A 15,664-nucleotide genomic window follows, 5' to 3' on the forward strand; every position below is an offset into this window, starting at 1 on the left:
TTGAGTATGTAAGCATTTGAGTATTTTGAGTACTTGAATCAAGGAAGGCAGTTTTCAACCTATAAACTTTTCAGTGATATGGTGAATAAATTATGTAATGTCATTACCATTTCAAAACTATCCCTAACATGTCTTTTTAAATTTCTGTACAGCAATGCCTTACTTATTAGCCCACGTTTATACCTATCCCAATATACCTGCGATTAGACAATATAGGCCTGGCCAATTTATCAATATACTCTGCTGGGTACATGGTCTCCTCATGCATCATCGCTGTGCTTATAAACCATAATGCTTATTCTGACTGATCAAGAGCTAAAGGAACCCACTTTTTCACTGCATCTTGGCCTAAAGACAAATTATTGAAGGTTGCAATTATTATTGTTAATTGACATTATTGATTATTGGGATTATTGAAGATTCTTTAATCATTAAAATTTACATTTTGTCTATTTCAATGGATCCCCACGGGTCCTTGATGGGATTCCGGGGGTCTTCAGAAAAACGAACAGTTTAATGTTTAACTGTTCCTCTGGCAAGGGGTTTTTCCATGCACCATAATCGGTTAACAGCAGTTCTTTATACATATAAAAATGTTAATGTACTTTCAGTTGCAATGGTGGTGCCGGAACACCACTTAGAAACTACAATTCCAGTGCTGCTTTACGCAGTTTGGGTGACGTTACAGGGGCATTTCCCGTAGTAACCTTTCCTGTCTGCCCGCTGGTGCGTTTGCGCCTCCTGCCTTGAGAGAGAGGTGAAGAAGAGTTTACTTTACGGAGTTCAAGGTTTGGTTTCGGTGTACGTCTGGAGTAGAGGGTTTTGCCGAGGCAGAAAGCCCCTTTTCACAGAGCCAAGATGCTGAACATGTGGAAGGTTAGGGAGCTGGTTGACAAAGCGTGAGTATCTCCCAACTATATTTCGTTTGTTTCGTGTTATTTGTGCCTGTAGTTTACCTGTTTGAAGAGACACGTACCCAAAAGTTTGACGTCACGTCACTCTAACAAGTTAGCTAGCCCGAATGCTTCTAGCGAGTTAGTGAGCTGACTTTGACAAATACTATTTATCTTTAAGTATGAGTGCCCGTTTTTGTCACAGTTTCTTTGTTTGGTCGTTCGACTAGCTTGAAATAGCGTATACAATGTTATGAGATCACTTAACGCGTAGTTTATGCGTTTTCTCCGACAGTGCAAGCTAACTCACGTAGCTAACAAGCTAATTATCTAGCCCGCTGGCTAGGTAGCTTTAGCCGACTAGGCTAGCCAGCTAAGCTAGTTTGACAGCTCCTGGACTGAACAATCAGGAGGGAGTGTTTAAACGTTATAGCTTAATGCACACATTGTTTTACCGTCGGCTGTCTACCACTGCCTGGAAATATTTTTAAGAGTGTAGAAATGTGTTACTCTGTAGCACGACTATTGTGACACTTGTAGCTAAGTTTCACTCACCGTTACAGTAGTTATACTGTAAGTTATGTCAGTTGGTAAACTTCATACCACATGGCTGGATTACTGTTTGTCGTCTTAACTGTCAAATTGTTATGTTTGTCTTACACCCTGTCTGTTTGCAAAGTGGAACTAGTCAGACAACATAATCTTAGACCCTAAATGTTATCCCAAAATAAAACACTATAACGACTTCCTTTAACGACTGTGGCAGCAAAAGAGTCGTTAATTCAGTCTGCAATGTATGGATAATATTTAACCAACAGTCTTATTAGTTATGTTGTATCACTATATATCACTACAAATGGTAAGCTGTTACTGAATTGTGATATATAACACCAAACAACAACGAGATAAACAGCAGAGGCTTATTAATCAGTGACCAGTGATCCAGCAGTGTTATGCAACGTGTTGGTGCAAGAATTTGAAGTTAAACTTGACATGTCAGGAACTGTTTACCTTTCCACCAGGTTTTGAATAAATGGTAATTGTCAGGCAAAATGTAAAGAAAGTGATTGGAAAAAAAAAAAAAACAAACAAACACATATGTACACTTGGTACTTTTTGGAGTCATGATGAGTGTTTGTATAGTCTGGTGGCAGTGTCACTCCAAGTCTGCATGGCCAGTAATTCAGTACCTGAACATGGGCAACACCTTGTGTATTGTGCGTCTTTTGTTCTGCTTTGCACTCAGGTTAACATTTAGCTGCTGACTAAACGTGAACACGTCCTGTACTGTAGAGCTGTGGCAGGTTATTGCACAATATTTCCTCCTTTCTAATGTTTAATGGCTAATTTTGCAGACCAACACAATGGCCTGTTCTTAAGTCTATCCAAGAATACATTCCTGCTGAACGCACTTGTAACTTGAGGTAACACTCCAGGGACATGAGAGACAGAGAGGGGGACAGACCTATAGAGAGAAATAGAGTAAGGTGTGAGTTTCAAAGATTAAAGGAAAGGGAGTGTCCATGTTCATTTCCCTCACTGTGTCTTTGAAATTGTCTGTGATAAAAGAGCTTCTATTTTTAGACATTCTGAAATGGTCACTTTTTTGTATAGACAAATCAAAATAATTTTCACAAAATGTCACCAAACAGTGAGTCTTTTGCGCAGACTGTGGGGTATAATGCAACACTTCCTGTTGTATGATTAAGCTGAGGTTTTTGCTAAGGTAGGACATACAAGCAAATGTTTTATCCTGTTTTAAATAGGTACTGCAATGAATGAAAGCAACATGTATTGTATGTAGAATAAAATACAATTGGGTTCATGAGCTGAAATGTAAGGGGAATGTTTTGACAGACTGTTGAAGTGCTGTATCTAACAGGAATTGGTGTGGTAGTGTATCACTGTGAGAGAGTATCACAGCTTCCGTTTTATCTGGCAGATAACTGGGACAGGAGCTACCACTGCGATGAGTTGAGATGTTGCATCACTACATCATATCCTCTGTGTTTGACTGTCATTCATGCAAACATCGTGCAGTGTCCCTAACATTGCCAGAGGATATATGCTGTTAGTTACACAGCACACAAAGTAATCTGACTCTCCAAAACTAAATTAATCTAAATGAAACCTAATCTAAAATTATTATTTTTTTTTTTTTTTACCAATAACATCTAAAGTCTTATCCAGGTCTGAGACAAATATAATATGAAGAATATTCCCATTAGAAATCAATTTGATACAGGACAAGGCTTAATGTCTCTCTGGAATCTCTCAGCGCACACAGTTACTGTAACCCATGGTCCAATTCACAAGCTGGTTTGAATCTGTTGTTAAAAAAAAAAAAAAAAAAAAAAAAAAAAAAAAAGCAACTGGCATGGTCATTTTCAAATACTTTTGATGGCATAGACCACATTTTACAAAAGAGAGTATGCTGTCAGAGTGGTAGCCATACCATGCAGCTTGCAGTAGTAACAGAGCCCTTTTCCAGAACCACAGAGAGGGTGTACCTCTGTTAACCCTACCATCAAATCAATGTTGCTCTTCCAGGCCCTGTACATTGTATTGCTGATGTGGCAGTAGTGAGGGAGGGATGAGGAGCTGCAGGTTTCACGTGTATTGCCTTGCCATATTTTGGCTAAATCTGTGACAGCACCTACTTAACGTGCCACGGAAAAATGGCAAGTGACAGCACTCTTAGGGCAAATCATTGAAAGTGAAGTGGATACACTGGTATCCATGCACCAGCCGTAGTAAAAAAAAATGGCTAGATGACCATTTTATCCAGTCATTGCTGAATATATGTCATATAAGATATTCATTACATTTCTATGCATAGTCATGAAGTCCAATTGAAATTCAGAATCTTCTCTACAAAGTCCTTGCCAAGCGACATTAAATAGTTGATGTAAACAGACCATAATGCTTCAGAAATTGGCCTATATCCTGTATGTTTCTAGAATATTCTCTGCTTGGAAATTCCTTTCTTCTTCTTAATACCTTTTATTGTGCAGACTGGATATTAGAAGGAGGTTAGATTTCTGTCTTGCAATAAGTTGGTTGTGACAGCATGTGTGAGGACATACTGAAAACCTACTAACAGAAACTGCCACAAGTTTTTGTAATCTGATTGAATAGATAAAAATTGGTTCGCCTCTGTTCGTTGTTTAATCATCATGACTCTGAATTTTCACAGGCTGCCAAATTTGCCTTGTTGAGTAGATGGTGTGCAGTACATGGCTGTTTGCTGTTTTTTTTTTTTTTTTTTTTTTTTTTTTTTTTTTTTTTTTTTTTTTTTTTTTATACATTAACCCTTATGAAGTATAGAAGTTTAGTGCTTTAGAAAAACAAACTCTGTCAACCTGAGATTATTTAACAGCTACCATTTATAGTGTCGGTTTCTTCTCATTTGATGTTCCTTTTTCTTTTGTAGTCAGTCTCTCAGAATGTTAACAGGCAAGAGCTCACCCACAGCAAGCACACCCCTGTTTCACTGAGCCATTTTTATGCCTCATTTATGTGTTGATATTGGACGCAGATTTGCATTGGCTTGTTTAGTCCCTTGTTTTTGGTTTTGACACTCAGAGCACACAGAAGCACTCCCTGTTGTCCTTTTAGCCTCTAAATGGACAAGTGAATGGGTGTGGCTATATTGAGAGAACCTTTTATCTATTATCGTCCATGTTGTTGGTCTCAGCAGAGTCCTGATATTTTGAACTGAACTGGCAAATGCCACATAGAATACTTAACTTAGGATGCTTTGTAAATTGATGTTTGTTGGGGTTTTTTTTATTCTACTGTATAGAACCAACGTGGTGATGAACTACTCTGAAGTGGAGTCGAAAGTCAGAGAGGCCACAAATGACGACCCCTGGGGACCATCAGGACAGCTGATGAGTGAAATCTCAAGGTAAGGACAACACACAGTTTTATAGAACATGTCCGTCTGAAAAGCACCAAGGTTATTTGTAAATAAAATAAAACCGCAGAGATGTTATTTTAAAGTCCCTTTCCATTCAAGGAACTTTTCAAGGAACATTTTCTGGAGGTCAGGAAATTCACCTACTTTTTTACTATAGTAACCTAACCTATTTTAAGTTTTGGTTCTTGGGCCCTGCCCACAAACGTCCCTGTTTCCATGGTGATATTTTTCTTCCTGCCAGAAAACAACTGTATTACAGTTTGCAGTACTCAAAACAAGCCTCACAGCTGTTACAACATGTGGACAACATTCATACAAAATGCTGACAGCACTGGTTTGTGTATTAGTATTCGGACTGAGATGAGAACTGTCTTTTGTTGTTGACATTTAACAATAATTATGTAGCCAACTAGAGTCAGAGAAACTTACCTTGGTAATAGTTTCCTTGTGGTTATATACTAAAAGCAGACAAGGAGGCAGACAAAACCATGAGAAGATCTTTGCTAATTTGAAAATTGTCCTGACCTTCAGTTGTTTTTTTCAGACTCTTTGCTGCACATCTCTTTTCCTAAATTAATTTAGTTCAATTACAGTTGCACAGCAGTAAATTACAAAGAACAAGACAATGACCTAAACCTCCTCCAAATTTACAGTGTTGCTGTCTTGTTGCATACAAATTGATATATGAATGGATATCACTTTGCCTATTCCACGCAGTTCTTGGGTTGCAGTGGATTCACAAACACCTATATGCTAAAGGAACCTGTAGTCCATGAAATAATTCCTTAGTTTAGTTCACCAGGCTCTGTAGTTCCAGGGAGTCTTGTCAAAGGCTGTAAAATGACTAACTAATTAAAACATGTCAGTAAAAAGACAATGTCTCCCCTTTCTCTTTCTTGTATTCTTGTGTAATCAGAGCCACCTTCATGTATGAGCAGTTTCCAGAGGTGATGAACATGCTGTGGGGCCGTATGTTGAGAGACAACAAGAAGAACTGGAGGAGAGTCTACAAGGTCTGCCACTCTTTTGTAAAGTTAAAGCATTGCACAAACAAACATGCTTAATTATGACATGAGGCACGGAGGCCTAAGCACTAAGTCCAGTTTTGATTATGCTTGAATTTGGGACCAGACCTATCTTGATCCAAGGTGGATTTGGTTTAAACAAAACTCATACTGAAACCTATTTAAAATAAGTTAAATAACCTATTCCCTTTCATTTCAAATTTTCTGCTTGTTACTTACAGGCAGGTTTCAAGTCTAATAAAAAAAACTAGGTGAAGAGGGGTGTTTTAATTGAAATTATGTCTTTTTGATCATTCACAAAACAAAGACAGTTGCCCTTGAATAGAAACCGTTAAGATGCCTCACATTATTTAACGTGTTCTGAATTGAGGCTAAACACTTCTGACAAATAACATCATGCCTATAAGCCAATGGGTGGAGAAATCACAGCTTGGGTACATTTGATTGTGTTCAACAATATCCAAGTTTTAATTTTTATAAAATTAAAGCTTAAGAAATATTTGCTACAACTTAGGTCTTGTGTCTTCTTCTCAGTCTCTACTACTGCTGGCTCATCTAATCAGGAATGGATCTGAGAGAGTTGTTACCAGTGCCAGAGAACATCTGTATGACCTGAGATCATTAGAAAGCTACCACTTTGTAGGTAAGGTGTTGTTTTAGCCTCTGTATCTTTTCTCTCTCTTTACACCATCTCTTTCTTCACATGTTGGAGGTGTGGTACACACACAGACTTGCCAAATAAAACACTCATGATCCATCATTGAATTGTTTTTGTTGAGTTGTTTTTTTTTCAAATTGATTAAGTGAGGTTTTCTACACAAGGTTAAAAACAATAGCTTCAGTGTGGGCTGTAATGAATGGATGAAGGCCCTAAGCTCTACTTATTCCACAAACCCTTAAACCACACACACACATGCAAGCTGCCTTAAAGCTGCTTTCACTCTTCCCAACCATGTGTGTATAGAAGTTGCTGTTTACAAGGAAGAATATTCAGCTTTCCTCATACAGAGATATTTATCATCTGTGTGTGTCATTTCAGCACATTGTAAAGTTAATACAAAAAGTTACTAAATCATATTTTATATTCATTTCTGAGTTTCTGTGTCTCCACATCTGTCCCAAGATGAGAATGGGAAGGACCAGGGTGTGAATGTGCGTCACAAGGTGAAGGAGATGGTGGAGTTTGTCCAGGACGATGACAGGCTTAGGGAGGAACGGAAAAAGGCAAAGAAGATCAAAGACAAATACATCGGGGTGTCCTCTGACAGTATGGGATACCGAAGTTACTGTAAGTCCTCATTTGACCAAGTAATATAAACAGAATGATAATTAACAAAAACCTTTTTTAATTAAATTCACATCCTCTTTGTCTTGCTTCTATCTCTTCTCTCTCTCTTATCCCCCTACTTAAATTCCTTTGTTCCAGCGGGGGACAGGTATGACTCCAGTGACAGCCGGGGAAAGTGGGACGATGAGTGGGACGGAAATAAAGGGCAGTTCCCCTTCAGCGAGAAGTTGGGAGAGATCAGCGACAAAATCGGAAGCACCATTGACGATACCATCAGCAGATTTAGGAAGAAGGAGAGAGACGACTCACCAGATCGATTTAGGTAGGAGACGGACCAGTCAGCATAGTATATTTACTGCTATATTAAATTTAAAGGCAGAAACCATGTTCCAAATATAAACAAAAGAGAACCCCCCACCACTAAAAGTCAAAAATAGAAAAAATTAAACTAGGTATCACTTCCACAGTTTTTCAATACAGGACCACTTGTGAAGAGTAAATAAGCCTTTATTTTCAATTATGATCACATTAGAAAAACACAAAATGCCTTTTAAATCCACAAGTCAAAATTATACTGTGAATGTGAATTAAATGGTCATACTTGGTTGAATACAATAGATAACAATTTGGATGCATACAATAGATAACAAGGTATCATCCTGAACAGGATTTGAATAATGGTGCTTTTGGTTCCTTGATAGATAAAGCCTGACCTGTTATTTTCTCCACAGTGACAATGAGGAGGACCGGGGCCGCTCGTCTCACAATGGCCAGTCTGGAAAAGAGTTTAAAGATGAAGAGGAGACTGTTACCACCAAGAGTGTACAAATAGTCCAAGCAACAGAGACAACAGCAACACGCAAGAGAGGAGGGGTCCCGTCCAGGAAAGTAGACTTGGGGGCTGCAGCCCACTACACAGGAGACAGAAGCCCAAACACCACTACCAAACAGGTAGCAAGAGCAAACACAAGCATATAAGATAAGACTTTACACATGTAGTTAGGTTTGTATTGTGTCCTGATCTTTTTTTAAATGTTCTGTATTCCAGCCCCAACCAGCAGCAGCCCCTCAACCCTCCAGTACCGGCTTAGCTGATCTACTAATGGTGGACACAGCACCGAGCCAACCCGTTGCCACAAGTATGATGTCATTGAATACCTTGACGTTTTGTGAAATGCGCTTGTTTGTTGTCTAACAGGAGTTAGCTAAGAAGATTGATTTCAGTTGCATTTCTGTGGCTTCAGCAGAGAAATGTGTTCAGCATAGCTTAGCACAAATACTCAAATACTGGAACCTTAGGGAAACAGCTAGTCTCTGCCGAAAAGGAAAAATGTTTTATTGACGTGCTGTATTTTCTTAGCAAACAAGCTAGATACCAGTAAATCCAGAAAACTCCAGTGTCTACAGGACAAGACTCTGTTTGCAGTTACGGTGCCCAGCTGCTGGTGCTAGCTACAGATTTTGGGGACAACCGGGGGAGGGAGTTGATGTATAGGAACTAAGTGCACCAGATGTTTTTGGAGCAGTCCCTTGTGAATGGGGAGGGTAGAAGCACTGAACAGATGTTTGGTCTCCTCCACCTATCCACTGCCACCACCCCTCCTTTCCCTCCTACACATCTGACGCTGAAGGAATGTTAACTATGGTAGAATGACACCTGGAGCTCGCTTGTGTAAAATTGACGTATTTATGTCTGTTTCTCAACGCAGACCTGATCAGTGGATTTGCTGACTTCTCCTCGCCTGCTGCCTCAGTCGGCCTCTCCTCAGCATCCGGTTGGTTTTTAAGACTTTTTTTTTGCTAGAGTGTGTATGCGTGTGCTGTGCTGTTGCAGCCATACTGCTAGAATATTCACAGGGATGCTGGGAGAGAGCCCTGGCCATATGGAGCCTGCTACCTGCTCTGCATAACAAGAACAGACACACATCAACTCCTGTTATGGATGACAAGGAGACAGGGACAGAGGAAGAAGTTGGTGGGGGTGGAGGAAGCTGAGAGAGGGAGAGAGACAACAAGCAGGGCCAGTTCAATAAAAATTTAAAATGTGGCACCAGTGGTCACTGAGAATGCCCTGGATAAAGCTCAACTGACCTCACTGAAGACTCAGTTTTTTATTCTTAATTGCTGTGACAGGTTCAAATTTGCTTGTGTGACTTTTATTTGCTGAATCTTGCAGTTATTTACAAAGCCCACGATACAAACATCACTGTTTGGATGGTAAATTTAAACATTTACCCAACTGTCTTTTATCTTGTGGCAGCAGCACCAGCCTCCAACAGTAATGGAGACTTTGGAGAGTGGAATGCCTTCCCTGGAGGTCAGATGCCAGTATCTGCTCAGACTGGCGACACCAGTAGAAATGACCTTTTTGGAACCATGTCAGCAGGCCCTGCCGCTGCTGCCCCCCCAGCACCCGCCCCAGTCTCGGCTCCAGGCTCAGTTCCTGTGTCAGCAGACCTGTTTGACTTGATGGGGCCAACTCAGTCCCTCACCTCCTCCCAGAGTCTCAACTTTAGCATGAGCAGCACACAGACCTTGAGCAGCACAGTCCTGCCCCAGTCTAGGTCACAGGTATGCATGATTGCACTCGTACACACACGCATCCTTTTTTAATAATTAATTGATATACATATCATTACAAGACACATAAAGGAGGCATAAATGATCCAGGTGGAAGCAAAATATCTGCAGGAAAATAGCGATGCTCTTGGGGACTTAATGTTTAATGAGCTAGACAGATACATTTGAGGGTTAGCAATTTTATATTAATAATATTAAAATTACATAAAAAAAAAAATCATGTGTTTCTGTATATGTATGGCAGTATTTTAAAAAATACAGCATATAATTTTGATAAAAGTACTTCATGATTCAACAAAAAAATTGTCATCATAGAGATACTACAACATCGCTTGTGTGTGTGTGTGTGTGTGTGTGTGTGTGTGTGTGTGTGTGTGTGTGTGTGTGTGTTAGAGAGAGAAACACTTCTTACATTGCACTGGCTTTGTTTTGAATACACTTAATTGACGTTGTCAATTAACCATGGCAGTACTGACACAAAGAGCCATGACAAGCCAATCAGTATTACTCAGTAGCAGACTAATAATTACAGTCTCCAACAATGGAAAATATGGCAGTTAGATACCAGATGGAATGATTAATTATTTATTAGTTAAAAAACATTATGGTTAGGGGCTTTAAATACATTAATATTGCCCTATATTCTATCTAGCTTAGAATATTATTAGTAATGACCAATAAAACCATTTAAGATCTAGATATGGATTCTATCGCCATCACTTTAGTGGAACTGCTTATAGCGGTCACGGTTACAGTAATCATCTGCTTATATGGATCAAAAAGCTTGGACAGAATCATTCCTATTCAAATGCTGTTTAAAAAGAATTCTTATTGTAATCAGTAGTCCACTTGGTGTTCCTATTGCATCTTTTCATACATAACATATGGGGAAAAGTTAATTGTTGTAGCGTACTACTGCAAGCTGTCATATGCTTAGGCTCTAACTTATTTGTACAAGGTTTTTGACTGCCACAGTGTGTAACAACTGGTAATGAATGGTAACGTCCCTGCCTGCTCTCCAGACATTCAAAACATTCAAACAAAAGTTCACTGTGTATTGGTAGCACTTGCTGTGCGCACTCACAAACCATGTCATATCTTCACCGCCCTGGCTCAGTGAGTTATTTTGCCCTCCTATTCCTGCTCTGCTCGTGTTTTGGGACTCTTACAGTGCGTAATTAGCGTCCCTGCTCTCAGCTGCGGATGTGTTAAGTGAGTGGAATGTAATGCTTTCACCCTGACCATTCACACTTGGCTTGGAGGAGGAGATGGCCACACTGGAGTTGATATTAGTTTATCTTTTAAATCAGTAAATAGCAAATGTAATAAATATACAAATGTCAGTTAGATAGTAATCTGCATGATAAATAAAGAAAAAGGAAAAAACATTACGTTGTAATAATCTTCTGGCTATAGTGATCATTTGACCTGGACAGACATGGTCACTACAAGCGGTTCCCATAGTATTTTTAATGTCAGCTTAAAGGAGTCCAGTTTGAGACTCAACCAATCAAATGTGTTTGTTTTCATCTAACCATGGGTTTATTCATATCCCATTGGCCATTAAATATCAATGCTATTAATGATATTCTGGCATGTAAAGGCAAACGTCCCATTTGATGCCTATGCATAAGGTGGCAAAAAGATAAATGTCAAACAGATGTGATAAATCATATAACTAACCTATCAGTACGGCACCTCAGAATGCGTGTGATAGAGACATAGCTAGTGTGATTGAAAGATGGAGGACAACCATGATGGTAGAGGGTTAACATGCAGCCCCACCAGATGCTCATCTCCCCCAGAGACCGCCCACTAACCACCCACTCCTCCTGTTACTGACACACAGAATGAGAAGAATCAGGTTTGAGTTTTAGAAACATTAAAACCCAACAATAGCCTGCATATGTTGACATTATTTCCATGTTTAAAGGTTGTTGACCTACTTTAAAAAAAAAACTCATTCTTTTTTTTCACTGAGAAGACACACACACACACCACTTCGTCTTACTCTCATTGCTTTGCATGGTATGTTTTAATGATTTTGGAAAGAGACAGTATTAGACAGTATCAGGGTTAAGTGGGTCAGGCTTAAGGCTTAACACCTTAAATTATGACAAACTGTATCTGATCATCATGTGTTTCAGTGTTGGAGCATTTCTGCATCTTATCACTGTATATTTCTGTGGTTTAAGCCTGGATTAGTTGTCTGCCTAACACTGTATTTGAGCTTGTGTGCGTCTTTGTTTTTACCAGCCCCTCCAGAACATGGGAAGTCCGCTACATTCGCAGTCTATGCAGCCCCTCCAGCCCCTCCAGCCAGCGCAACAGGGAGTGGCCTCTCAGGGTGCCGGAGCCAAAGCGTCCCTCCCATCCACCTGGTCAGACCACTCTGTTAACATCAGCCTGGACTTCCTGGGTCCAGGCATGCAGCCCCCCAAGCCTAGCCAGCCCAGCCTCAACACCCTCCAACAAGGTGAGAGAAATAGTAGATCTGACATGAATAGTGACAATGTAACCAGGCTTTGTCATCTTTTTCACAGCATACTTTAAATTTGGCTCTTTAATTCATTGAGTTTGTTCTGTCATTTCCAGGTAACCAGACCAACATACTTTCCCAAGGAGTTTCCACCATGAGCCTTGGACCTACAGCAGTCAGACCAGCCATAAATCCTATGATGCATCCTGGTTCTGGAATGGGGATGGGGATGGCCCCCAACCAGGGCATGATGGGGATGGGCATGAACATGGGGATGCCACAGGGAGGTATGACCATGGGGATGCCTGGTGCTATGGGCATGGGCATGGGAATGGGGATGAACCCTGCAATGGTCCAACAGCCCAAACACGATGCCTTTGCTGACTTCGGCAACTTCGGAAAGTGATGGACCTGGAGGTCAAAGATTATCAGGAGGAGTGGTGTCAGTCTCTCTCTCTCTCTCTCTCTCTCTCTCCGTCCATTGGTGAAGGATTGTTATGAGCTGCAAACAAAGAGTACTTGAATAATGTCAACTATCATAATACCAACACCCTGCAATCTCCTTACTTTTGAAAGTAATACCGTGTAGTGATACAGATCTAAATGAATGTGTGTGTGTGTGTGTGTTGTTTGAACCAATGATCTGCCTGGTCTGGGGTGGTGGTCAGACATACACACTGATAGTGTGCCTTGTTGGTTAGGTATGAGTCGGTGAGAAGAGGAAGTGTGTGCCATTTTGAGAATGTCAGGGGGATTTGCTTTATAACCTCAATCAAGTGAAATCATCAGAATAGCAAAAACGTATATCAGTAGCTGCATATTTTTTTGAGATGCACTCTCAGTAACTTTACTGAATGATGAGTTTGGATAACATGATCAGCCATTTTAACTCTCTAATGTACATTTAAGAATGTCAAGTTACCTCTTTTTTTTGTCCTTGCTCTTCCTTTGACCTGTAAATAGAAATCTGGAGCCCTTACAAATAAGTTATGAAGTTCCTATAGAGGAGGCAGTGACAATGTGAATAGTTGTATCACACAGACCAAATCTGATATGACTTAAGACCTATTACAAAGCACACTGACATCTTCTCTTTGTATATAAGTGTGCACACTCCAGATGTGGCCTGTCAGCGCTACAGTTAAAGTAATGAATGAGTGTTTGGAGTGAAAGCTATTGATCAATTTTAGGAGTTTCTCCTTCAACAGACCATCATTTGTGGCCTTTTTTTATAGGTATATATATCTATAGATTTTACTTAATATTATAATCAGTTTGCATCCAAATGAGATAATCAGTGGGTAGAAAGAGCCTCATACAGGGGTTGTGGGTTCTTTATTACAGCACAGAGTGCCTGAAAGACCTTTGCCTTTTCTCATCAGTTAACCTCTTTGAAGGAGACAATGTGACTGTGCAGTGTTGAGGACAGCTACCAGAACGGAGCTTCTGTACTATGTACAAACAGTGTTTGTACTTACACCTCAAGCCAAGTGTACTGTCTGTACAGATGTTATTTCACTCATTCTGTTTTGTTTGTCCCATGCACATTTTTGTTTCCACTCTGTTCAGACCAGTGATAGCTTCAGTTCTCTAAAAACACCAAGATGAAAATACTTCAGTCAGCACCTCAAGTGTTGATGCAGACTGTTATTAAGATTGCATCGTACATCTATCTGTTGTCTCTTAAAATGCTCGACAGTGCATCTTAGTAAATGCTGCCTTCTCATCTTCCATCTTTATTACTGTTACACATTAAAAACTGCAATCTTGAAAACATCGTTGCTGCCATAACAATCATAGGTCCAAGTCTGCATGTATTGCAACCCATCAGGTACAGAAAATTGTGGGGGAAAAGAGAGTGAGATGCAGTTTGTTCACATCCAGTATGTTATGGTGGTTGGATGAAGATGTGTTTTGGGGTAACAGATAATGAAGAATCTTATTCAGCTGTACAGCGGCTAAGTGATCTGTCTGTAACATGTACAAAACATTGCTCTTCAGTGGTTCAAGTGCCTGCCAATGGTTGCCTCCTGACCCTTGTAATGAGTGATTGATAAGTAAATCTTAGCTGCCTGACATATTTGGTATGTCAACGATGAGATAAATAATTCACTGACCAGAGGAGAAGGCAGTGGATTCTGTAGCCCCATGAGGTTTGAAGTTGTGCTTTCCAGCTCTCCCAAGGGCTCAAGAGGCTGAGCACACTAACACACAGTAGCCTTGCATTGGAGTCTGAAGCATTAAAATGACCAAAATCTGTTTTTCTAAAATATCTCAGTAGATTGTTTTATGCTTTTTTGTTTTTTACTTCAAATCATTTTGATCTTCTCTAAAATGGGATTGTTACTGAAACACTAGTATATGCAAATGTAAAAAAAATGAAAATCCTTTGAGAGAAATGAAATTTTGCATTATTCCCATTTTGATTTGATTTACACATCGAGATTCTTTATCTACAACATTAAACAGTTGATTGAAATCTGTTAATGGTGTGTGTTATTTGGTGTGCTATGTCATTAGCCTCGTTCAAAAGAGCTTCAAGCAGCAAAAGTGAAGCCACTGCGCTCGACTTTGAAATTACATTTAGTTGATGCAAGTTTTTTAACTTCATTGTTTGAGCTAGTAAAGAAAGACCTTCAATAAATACATGCATTCATAGATTATATTAATAACGCCAAGAAAACAAGTACAGGGAATGTAAACTCTAACAATACATAAATATTTGTATGCTGAGCATCAAATCCATAGATTTCTACTGCCGACTGCATCACAGTGCAGGTAACACAAGACCGGAAACTAGATCAAATTAAGACATTATTGACAGATTACAGAGTAAAAGTGAACTGAAGTAGCACTACTGGAATAAGGTCAAATAGCGTAGTCTAATTGAAGCCCTTCTCGTTACCACCAGTGCTCTGACCTTCTCATATTGTATCGAGGTTTGTTAGAACACACTGGTGTGACAAACACGACTAAAACACGGCTTGCATTAAACAATTGACCCCATTTTCACTCTCAGGAGAGGACTGGTAAATGGGCTATACTAATAATATTCTGATACATTATATGAAAAGTAACAGTATATAGATGAACAACAGTTCAGCTACTGATAGAATTTGTCCTATTTATGGCATAACATATATAAAAAGAGGGTCAATTAAACTCTGAAGTCAAATGAAGAGAAACTAGAATAAGAAGGTATAACTCAAACTCTTGACGCAGGACCGGGAACATTATCGCAACATACAATCGTTCTGTGCCACTCATCATCCAAAAGTAACCCCTGCCATTTAAAAAGAAAAAAAACCAACATCTTTAAAATTTCCACGAGATGCAGTAAATTGTGCTTTTATGGGTAATGTGCCCATTAAAGAGTAAAAGCAATCTGAGACGTCAAGACAAATGACAGCTTTTGAGTGCCATCTGCAATCTCTAGCTTCACAAACTCAATTATTCATAATGCATTTATGAAGTCCG

The 15,664-nt window shown here is 39.6% G+C and overlaps 1 protein-coding gene across 2 annotated transcripts; it reads left to right on the forward strand.

Annotated features, from left to right (window-relative positions):
* The first annotated feature begins 735 nt into the window (after positions 1–735).
* On the forward strand, positions 736–14,674 carry clint1a (clathrin interactor 1a). 2 transcript variants are annotated; one of them, XM_023419324.2, is made up of 12 exons: positions 736–899; positions 4,699–4,803; positions 5,732–5,828; positions 6,375–6,483; positions 6,964–7,128; positions 7,267–7,450; positions 7,860–8,079; positions 8,177–8,267; positions 8,838–8,903; positions 9,389–9,699; positions 11,965–12,184; positions 12,304–14,674. In XM_023419324.2, the coding sequence occupies exons 1-12, from the start codon at positions 859–861 to the stop codon at positions 12,591–12,593; spliced, it is 1,899 nt and encodes a 632-aa protein (XP_023275092.1). In that variant the 5' UTR covers positions 736–858; the 3' UTR covers positions 12,594–14,674. The 2 variants fall into 2 exon arrangements, with proteins under 2 accessions (XP_023275092.1, XP_023275093.1); XM_023419325.2 differs by having other exon boundaries at positions 9,392–9,699.
* The last annotated feature ends 990 nt before the right edge of the window (positions 14,675–15,664 follow it).

Source organism: Seriola lalandi, unplaced genomic scaffold (genome assembly GCF_002814215.2).
Source record: "Seriola lalandi dorsalis isolate HSWRI2012SDOR001 ecotype SW California unplaced genomic scaffold, Sedor1 jcf7180002054598, whole genome shotgun sequence".
In the NCBI taxonomy this organism is placed as follows: Eukaryota; Metazoa; Chordata; class Actinopteri; order Carangiformes; family Carangidae; genus Seriola; species Seriola lalandi.

Excerpts from the sequence above, each read along its gene's own strand:
- clint1a (XM_023419324.2), top strand. The coding sequence starts at position 859 with ATGCTGAACATGTGGAAGGTTAGGGAGCTGGTTGACAAAGC. Across the intron at positions 4,804-5,731 it reads CTGATGAGTGAAATCTCAAG|AGCCACCTTCATGTATGAGC; the intron begins GTAAGGACAACA and ends TTGTGTAATCAG. Across the intron at positions 7,129-7,266 it reads TATGGGATACCGAAGTTACT|CGGGGGACAGGTATGACTCC; the intron begins GTAAGTCCTCAT and ends CCTTTGTTCCAG.